Below are 9,894 nucleotides of genomic sequence, written 5' to 3' on the forward strand. Positions count from 1 at the left end.
AAATTCTCTAAAACTACATTGGAGGCTGCGTGTGGTAGAGATTTGAACATTCAATTCTCTGGAAACAGCTCTGGTGGACATTCTTGCAGTCAGCATGCCAATTGCACGCTCCCTCAAAACTTGAGACATCTGTGGCATTGTGTTGTGTGACAAAATTGCACATTTTATTTACCTTGGCAAGTCAGTTAAGAACAATTTCTTATTTTAAATGACAGCCTAGGAACAGTGGATTCACTTTCTTGTTCAGAGGCAGAACAACAGATTTTTACCTTGTCAGTTCGGGGATTCAATCTTGCAACACTCTAACCACTAGGCTACCTGCCCCCACTATACATTGGGGAATATGCATTTGCTAAATAAATAATAATGTATTTATATGCAGAGTGTAATGATTGCCACAGTTTGTAAATCAACAGATTTTTTTTTCTCTTCTAATTCTTAACTTAAAATGGAATACACCTCTGAAACTCTATGGCTCAGTGTCCACAAATGACCAAATATGCTCCCTTTTCACATTGCAGAGATCAGAGAAAACAGAGATAAGTGAAAAGATGTAATCTGGGTGGAGAAAATACTGCCTATGTGCTATTAGCTGCTGAAAGAAACCCTCTGCAACATTCCAAAATGTAGCTTAGTATGTCTCATCCACCTGGAGCGGAGCTGTCTCATCCAGCGCATGTTTTTGGGACCATACCAGCGCTGTTCAGGGGTCAGAACAACACATGGTTTCAATCAGGTGCAACTCTACACTGTCAAATAAAGACGATGGAAAAAACAGACTTTTGAACTGTTTTTATTTTTAATACTGTGCATGAATGATTTCACATCATAATAGTTTCTTATTTGATCATTTGTCAGTTATCATGGTTTCTTGGACAATAGAACCAATCTTTCTTCAACAGAGTTGTAAATGTAATGAAACATGAGAATTGGCCAGTGTCCAAATACACTCTCTCATAATGTCCAGCAAATAGGAACATTTCACTATTAATGTAAAGTTGCATTCCCTTCAGTGGAGCTCATTTCTGTATTTCTGTTAGTCTAACACACTTGGGGGAATGCTTTTCATTTTAAGCCATATCAGTCTTAAGTCAGACCCTAACGCTTAAACAGATTATTCCCTGCCAATTCCTATGAAATGAACGCACGCACGCACGCACACGCACGCACGCACACGCACACACACACACACACACACACACACACACACACACACACACATGTTCCCTGGAGAGGGAGCCGGGGCTATCTGTGGGCCCAGTCATTCTCTACACAGGCAGAGGTGTCTGGTAGCAGCGGGACTTATCCTTGGCCACCAGGGCTTATGCCTCTGTCAGGGAATGCCATGCCAGGGAATGACTGATAACACAGCATTGCAATGACTGGATTGCACTGTGCACTGGATGTGTCAAATATGAAGGAACGACTGCAAATACATACATCATCACGAGCTGCATAGCCCTGCTTTACCACTCAGTACATCCATTAATGTCTCATCAGTTCGTAAAGGGAAAAGGCAGTACACAGAAGGCACAACCACATTTCAGTTTAACTGATCCCTTATTTGTTGTGATGACAAGTTAGGAAATGCCCAAAGATATTTTATTTTATTTATTTCACCTTTATTTAACCAGGTAGGCTAGTTGAGAACAAGTTCTCATTTGCAACTGCGACCTGGCCAAGATAAAGCAAAGCAGTGCGACACATACAACAACACAGTTACACATGGAATAAACAAACATACAGTCAATAATACAGTAGAAAAAGGCTATATACGATGTGTGCAAATGAGGTGGGAGAAGGGAGGTAAGGCAATAAATAGGCCATAGTGGCAAAATAATTACAATATAGCAATTAAACACTGGAGTGATGTATGTGCAGAAGATGAATGTGCAAGTAGAGATACTGGGGTGCAAAGGAGCAAAAAATGAAAATAAACTAACAGTATGGGGATGAGGTAGTTGGATGGGCTATTTACAGATGAGCTATGTGCAGGTGCAGTGATCTGTGAGCTGTTCTGACAGCTGGTGCTTAAAGCTAGTGAGGGAGATATGAGTCTCCAGCTTCAGTGATTTTTGCAGTTCGTTCCAGTCAATGGCAGCAGAGAACTGGAAGGAGAGGCAGATGAAGGAGGAATTGGCTTTCGGGGTGACCAGTGAATTAGTGGTGGGAAATATTAAAAATGTGTCTGGAAATTGATGATTTGTATGATCTCTGTCAGGAGGGAAATTACTTGGAGCCCTAAGCTGTACTTAATTCAGGTAATTCGATTGATTTGATCACCCGTCTCATGCCAAAATAGCTTTCATTCAGCATGGAAGGGAAAATGTGTGAAGGTTCTTCTCCTTGAATCCTCCAAAATATTTAGAGCCAGGAGTCCTGGGAGATATTCCAAGTTTCAGTCAGTGATGACATGGTTTTTACAGGAATCCCGAGTCCCTATTCCACCAACTGTTTCTACAAAGTTCCCAGAGCAACTGAAGGGAACAGGGAGCCAGATTTGTTTTCTCCAGTCCATTATAAGTCTGTTGAAAAATTGCCACTTAGAAAGATATCATAAGCTGGCAAATTAATGTTTCTAATGCACTGTGTGGATCTCATTGGTAAAGTGGTATTACGCCATATCTAGGAGCATGTAAGACACAAGGGACAACAGTGCCACTCAATACAACTAAGCCTGACTGCCCTCTTAAAAATAGCGTGACCAGTTGAGATTGTTAGACTGCCTCCTCAATATGCCTTGCCATAGTTTAATCAAAGCTGCTCATTTAGAAGTGATATCCAGTATTCGTCGAACACCTTAGGACATTTATAATGAATGACCGTAAAGACAACAGAAAAGGCTGAGAGGCTTCTTAACCATTTTTATTGGGCCACCCTGTCCTCATCTCAAGGTCACCTTTTTATATTTATTATTTAAAAAAATGGTTTACCTCTGTTTCTCCCCAATTTCGTGATATCCAATTGGTAGTTACAGTCAGGTCCCACCTGTCACGCCCTGACCTTAGATATCTTTGTTTTCTTTATTATTTTGGTTAGGTCAGGTTGTGACAAGGGTGGTTTGTTTCGTTTTTGTATTGTCTAGGGGTTTTTGTATGTCTAGGCGTTTTTGTATGTCTAGGGGTTTAAATGTCTATGGTTGCCTAGATTGGTTCTCAATCAGAGGCAGCTGTTTATCGTTGTCTCTGATTGGGGACCATATTTAGGTAGCCATATTCATTGGGTATTTTGTGGGTTATTGTTTATGTGTAGTTGCCTGTGTCTGCACTCATTGTTCATAGCGTCACGTTCGTTTTGTTGTTTTGGTTAGTTTGTTTATTTAAGTGTTCTTCCTTCATTAAAAGAAGAATGTATTCTAATCACGCTGCGCCTTGGTCTCATTACAACGAACGTGACACCATCGCTGCAACTCCCATACGAACTAAGGAGAGGCGAAGATCGAGAGCCATGCTTCCTCTGAAACACGTCCCTGCCAAGTGGCACTGTTTCTTGACACACTGCTCGCTTAACCCGGAAGACAGCCACCAATGTGTCGGAGGAAACACTGTACAACTGGCTACAGTGTCAGCGTCCATGCGCTCAGCCCGCCACAGGAGTCGCTAGAGCGCAATGGGACAAGGACATCCCAGCCGGCCAAACCCTCTCCAAACTCAGACGACACTGGGACAATTATGCGTCGCATCATGAGTCTTCCGGTCGAGGCCGGCTGCGACACAGTCCGGGATCAAACACGGATCTGTAGTGACGCCTCAAGCACTGCAGTGCCTTAGACCGCTGCGCCACTCGGGAGGCCCCAAGGTCACCTTTTCTAAGAGACGCTCCTTCATCTTTGTTGGTGAATGTCACTTGAATATGGCTCACTGCAAATGGTGTTGCTGAGTGGTCAATGCTTTTCAAGATGAAACAGACATGTCTCCATTCACTCGTCTGTTTTCCAGAGAGGAATTGTGACAATTTACTTTTAAATGTATACTTCTGTCTTGAAATACAAACAGAGAATTGAATGATCAGTGTGCCAGTAAGCCTTCATCCACAGATACAAGGCATGCAAGGAACGTAGCTTGAACATTCCTCTGTTATGTTCATTCTTCCTCTAAGAAACGCATTGTTTCAGTTGTAAAGAATAGAGCATTGAATAGTTCAGCAATAGCTTCCCTTCTAAGAATTTACACATTGATTTAGTCGGGGGGTCTGTCCCGGCAGGGTCACCCCTGAAAGTGTGTGTTCATGTATGTGTGTCTTGGTGTGTGTGTGTGTCTGTGACAGAGAGAGGGGGAGAGAGAGAAAGAGAGTGTGTTTATGTTGGTGTGTGCGCTTCACATTTCTGCTGTCCTTCACACATTGAGTGGACAAACAATCTATTGTAATTAAAAGAAGGCTGCAGCCCTGGTAACCAGAGAAGGGGTCATACTCCATTGGATCACATCATCCCTTTAAAGTTCACAGTATGAGTGGCTGATTGTAATTCAGAGGAAACAAGCCCATCAAAAACAAGTGGACTGGCAGGGGAGAGATGGGAGAGTGTGTGTGTGTGTGTAGATGTCATCCAGAATATTCCATGGTCAGCAATGTGGTGTCAGGGGGAGAGTGTTCTAGAAGTAGTGCCAGTCCATTAGTCTGACTTGTATAGACTGACTTGTATAGTCAGTCCCCCCACACTCCCTCAGCTTGCCCTCACCCAAGACCAATTAATTTAGCGATGTTAAAAGAATATCTACGACTGTAAGCCTTTGATTTGATAAGCTCCACAGCTGATTGGGACTCATGAGGCTTTCATGAACTCTTAATAGATTCTGTGTTAATATTCTATAAAGTGTGGGTAGACTTACAGTATGGCTACAGGTGGACTTTTAGGAGCATGTCAGAGAAAGGTTGTGTCCTCTCTAAACACTGAGAGATGTAGTTTCAATGGTAAGTTTGACAACAAAAAAACATTTGAGAGAGCACTTAGCTTAGTAGGTGTAGGTTTTCGTAGAATCTGTGAACAAGCTTGTCTCAAGAGACTCTCTCTCATGGTCTCCTGCTGGCTTCACTGCTGCTCGTCTCAACGACACCTTCCACTTAGTAGTCCGGCTCGGCAAAGAGGGGAGTGGATACATACAGGAAAGGAGGAGGAGAGTCCTTGTTTGACCTGGAAAGGTCAACAAAGGTCACAGAGGAAAGATCATCTGTTGGAATGTATTTTTTGGAGGATGCATATGAGCACCCCCTACAGAGTTTTTCCCCAGTTGAGTCCCTTTTGAAGGCTGTCTGGTGGCTGCCTGAAGGTCTGAAACATTTCCATCAAAGTCAAAAGCAATGTCACTCAAAACATAATGCAACCTTGAGCTCAAAAATAGTGATAATGTTACTAGGGATTTTCATCTCTCCCTATCTTCAGGCACTCTCTCTTTGCTTTGTATCTATCTCGCTTCCTTGATGTCTGTGACCTGCTTCGACATGTTGCGATGACGGCCGCTGATGGCATAACTCAACAATAACCACAAAACCATATGTTGATCTCAGAGGAATTTAGCCAGCATTGCTCTCCACAGACTGAAAGAGGTAGTAAGAATGCTTTGGTTTGCATTAAGGAGATTAAGAGGGTTAGGAATCTGTCTGGGCAGTCCTGGAGGTGCTCTATGGTTCTACGTGGAACTAAGCTACCACAGAATTAAAGGTGCAATATGCAGAAATCACTCCGCCATTAGAGAATAGTAGAGAATCATTGTACCCTCTAAACCACTGAGAAATATATAAAATAAAAATATTTGTAGGGTTTTGAAGGTGTTGCACAAAACCGAAAGTACCAAAACCAAAAATTAAACTTAACGGGAAGCATACACATAGCACACATAGTACAGATCTACCGTTTCGTACACTTGCATTCAATGAGAACGATAGATCTTTACACTAACATTTCTATATGAATTGTGTTGGGTCGCCCAAAGTTATATAACTGCGTCTTTAAATTCAACACAATATAATGCGAACTGGTGGATCTACTTTTCTTAATTCAAATACCCAGAGTGTCCCATAATAGCACCAGAAAAGGTTTGAATGAATAACGAATTGTTTAAAAAAATATAGTATGGACACACCCTTAGTCATAAACAACTTCTATTTTGATTAAACACAGTTTGACTTAACCTTACCTGTATCCTCCCGCTAGAACGCACTCAACACACATACCTTTCTCTCTACACCAAATATCCTCCTGCAACCATTTACATGAAAAATATACCAGACAGCATACTGTACAGCCATTGAATGTCACCATGATATCTCACATGAATGCAAGAAGCAACCAACTAGCATCTGTCCTCAGCACCCACTATTCGGTCCTCAGCACCCACTACTAACAAAGCAGAAGTGTCTCCCACAGCTGTTAAAGAGGGCTTCTGTCTACACTGGCTTAGACATATGCAGGGTAGCCAAGCAGGCATTTCAAGACTGAAATGTTTGTTAAAGATCCAATGTAGTATATAAACCCTGGATTTCTGATGCTATGTACATTTGTATTATTGAGAGGCTTTGAAGCCACCGGTCAGCCATATTGGCTCTCCCCAGTAGGAACAGTCCTCCATAGGAATGGAGTGCTAGAAATCATTGGAAAGATCTCATCTAGGCATCATGCTCATCTCCTTTAACCATAATAAATACAAATGACGAAACATCCCATACCGGACTCCGAATGTGTACATTAGCAGTCTGTAAAGCTTTTTTCCCCCTTCATATCATGAAAATTAAATAACGTTGTGGGATGAAATACAAGGCGTACATACAGAGAAAGACCAAAAACACATTATAGCAAAATACATCTTTATTTTTGTGTTAATCCTTCACTATAGAAAAAAAATCTATTATAATATTATTTACAGTATACTGTAGTACATGTGTACATAGCAATGACCATAATACGTATTCGACCCTTTGTTACTCAATGGCTTCTTAAACTATGTATCTATTCAGTATGAATGTGCCTGAAAAAAAATACAAATAATAATAATAATAGCGTAGCAGCATATAGACCCTTCAGAACACTGAATAATGACTGTTAGCAAAAATAACGTGTGCTACTGATGACAGCATATCAATGGAAATAGACAGGCATACTGTTCTTCAGATTGATGCTCAAAAGAGTTGTTGCAGACATGCAATCCTTAAAAATGGCATGTGACACGTTAACTTAAATCGACCTTTGAATGCCCTTATCATTGATCACTCCATTGCTTTGAAGTGATTTAGAGCTAAATAATAATGCATGTGTCTGCCATGCACTACACAGAGAGGTGAGGACACCAGGTTATCGATGAAGCCAAAACAAGACTAAATAAACTTGTATTGACTTGCAATGAATGACGATAGACAAAAAAAACAGATGTGCCAAGTCTGTCTTGATAGTTGCTGGTCAGAACGCTGCCACACGTTTCAAATAATACAAATATATATCTAGCTTAAATCTCCCTTTTATACTCTGTACAGCTTCAGGATCAGCTCTTTAACATGAGAATCAGAACTGTGGTTAATACTGGCCTGAATAACAACTCAGTTCCAGTTGAATGTTCGGCCCACAAGCTCGAAGAACTTCCTATTGGGTTCATGAAAGAATCGGTAGAGTTTGTGGAGGATGGCGGGAGCCACGTGAGGGTGCGCCCTGCCCTTAGAGTCATGTAAACAACGCTCTCGCCCGTGGTCCCTCAGGCAGTAGAAGCCTTTAGTCTTGTTAAAGTAGAAGTTAGATGCGTTTATCTGCGGTTCTAGATTCAGGAACCTCTCCACTCTCTTCATCTCCGGGAAGGGGTCCCTGATCAGCTTATCCCCGTCCACAACATGGATGCTCTCTAGGGGGAAGTAACGCAGCCAGTTCTGAAGGTGCAGGTGATACAGGCTACGGTTGAGAGCTTTGTATCCTAGGTTGATCTCTCCGTCCTTCACAAGCAATGACTCGATGGGCTGGTAGCGCTTGTGCTTCTGCAGACGGTTGTAGAAGACCTGGGTGTAGTCCGACAGAACCCGCTCGGTTGGGTCCCGGAGAATGAGCAGCAGCTTGATGCCTGGGTTCATGTCGTGGATGCGTTCAGGCACCTTGCTGGAGGTGAAGTAGGCAGGGGTTTTCTCCACAGTCAGCTGGTTAGGGAGGGCGAAGGGCATCTGGCTGAGATACCAGGGTATGCCCTTCTGGAAGTGACTCTCCCAGTCAAAAAAATGTACCTCGTTCTCGGCCGCCGCTACCGCGCTGTGCAGGCTGAGCATCTCGATGAGCGCCCGTGTGCCGCCCTTCCTCACGCCAATGATGATGATGTGAGGCAACTGCTTGAAGGTCCCGTTGGGGTGGCCGGTGGCCCCGGTGTCATTGAGGGCCAGTGGGGAAGAGGCGGTGGGGGACGGAGGGGGTCCCCGGTCACCCCTCTCCGCGGGCCTGGAGGGGATAGGGGGGGGCTGCATCGCGAAGAGAAGCAGCCCGAAGAAAAAGGCCGCCATGAGGGAGGTCCTCAACCTGGTAGATTTCAGCCTGGCTAAAGGAGCACAACGGTATCCAACATTGAAAGAGCAGCTGACTGAGGACGACGGTCCACTTGAGAAAGAACAATGGTGCCTCCTCTCTGTCGATCACAGCAACACTGCTAGGACAAAAGAACAGAGGCATCATTAGATGACACTTGACACTGCAGCTGATAAGTAAGTAAATACATACATTTCCCCTAGGCTTAATATATACACAAATATATTGTATGCCAAATGCCAGAAATAAAGACATGGATGTTTACATTAGCTCAAATGAATCTATTAGGCTACATGCAAGTGTACATTCTCTAGTGTGCAGAGAGCTTTATAGTTGAATAGTTGTCATGTGTAGACTACATAACTCATCTAACTGTCACTCATCACAGTGTACACATCTTTCCAGAGTGTTAATAAATAAAAAACGATTGTATTGCATGATTAAATCATTCTGTAAAATTACCAATGTAGTGTAATAAGCATGATAGTTAATTGCAATATTACTCTGATTTGTTCCACAGAACTCAATAGGTTTCTCCCAATCTCTATTTAACCCTATGGCATTGCACCACTGTCTCTACAGATGCAAATCACCATTCAGACTCTCAAGACATCAATAAGGGGAATTGAACCTGAGATTGTGACATATCATCGGGTACTTCAGATTGAAAACGGGGTGTCAATGGAATACTTCATTTTATTGTTGAAAAGACGTGTCTGTAAAAATAAGAATTAAAGTGCAATAGCCTGCAGAGGAAAATAAACGGAGTAAAAATATTGTAAAGTAGGCAATAATAAACTATAACTCAGACTCTATATACGACAGTCAGGGTGCACATTTCAAACATTTACTGTCGGATCTGAAATGTTTGTAGACGTTTTTTTTAGCCAACATTCAAATCCCTACGAAACAAACGTGTGCATGCATTCCTCGTCCGAGTTTCAGTTCTACCATTGGAATGCAATTGAAATCTTACCTTTGTATTTGTCGAACTAAAGTTCATTGAGCACTCCTTTTCAATGTTCTTGGTGAGGGAGAGTCCTCGAAAAATGAAGTCAGGGATCCACCAGTTCGAAAATCTATTCCAGATACATTAGAACGTGAAAATATTGCTGCAGTTTAAATTGTCGTTACTCAACTTTGTTTAGCACGTCCCTCTTCTGCGAGTGTTGCGGGCTTGTGTGGTTCCTCGTATTCCGAGTTATGGCTGGATAACGTAGGCTCACGCACCCACATTACGCAGTGGAGACCACTCCCCCTCTCTGACTTAGTCTTCCGGCAATTTTATGGTAAATTACAGATAGCGTTTATGGATGTGATGATGAGTAAGTAGGCATCATATCTTTCTGATGACTTTCTGACATATATTCCAGGTGAAGGTAGGGCAGCAAAGTCATTAAGTTTAATTT

General features: G+C 42.5%; 1 protein-coding gene across 4 annotated transcripts; it reads right to left on the reverse strand.

Moving 5' to 3' along the window:
* Positions 1-6,784: 6,784 nt before the first annotated feature.
* LOC139366425 (heparan sulfate (glucosamine) 3-O-sulfotransferase 1) lies at positions 6,785-9,677 on the reverse strand. Of its 4 annotated transcripts, none has more exons than XM_071103898.1 (3): positions 9,462-9,656; positions 9,117-9,201; positions 6,791-8,603 (listed from the first exon to the last, which is right to left on the reverse strand). In XM_071103898.1, exon 3 carries the CDS (start codon positions 8,461-8,463, stop codon positions 7,528-7,530), a length of 936 nt encoding a protein of 311 aa, XP_070959999.1. In that variant the 5' UTR covers positions 8,464-8,603; positions 9,117-9,201; positions 9,462-9,656; the 3' UTR covers positions 6,791-7,527. The 4 variants fall into 4 exon arrangements, with proteins under 4 accessions (XP_070959998.1, XP_070959999.1, XP_070960001.1 ...); XM_071103900.1 differs by having other exon boundaries at positions 9,117-9,231; XM_071103897.1 differs by lacking the exon at positions 9,117-9,201 and having other exon boundaries at positions 6,785-8,603; positions 9,462-9,677.
* Between the last annotated feature and the right edge of the window lie 217 nt (positions 9,678-9,894).

This window comes from Oncorhynchus clarkii, chromosome 14 (genome assembly GCF_045791955.1).
Source record: "Oncorhynchus clarkii lewisi isolate Uvic-CL-2024 chromosome 14, UVic_Ocla_1.0, whole genome shotgun sequence".
NCBI lineage: Eukaryota > Metazoa > Chordata > Actinopteri > Salmoniformes > Salmonidae > Oncorhynchus > Oncorhynchus clarkii.

Bases quoted from the DNA above. Each gene is read 5' to 3' on its own strand.
- LOC139366425 (XM_071103897.1), bottom strand. From the start codon at position 8,463: ATGGCGGCCTTTTTCTTCGGGCTGCTTCTCTTCGCGATGCAGCCCCCC.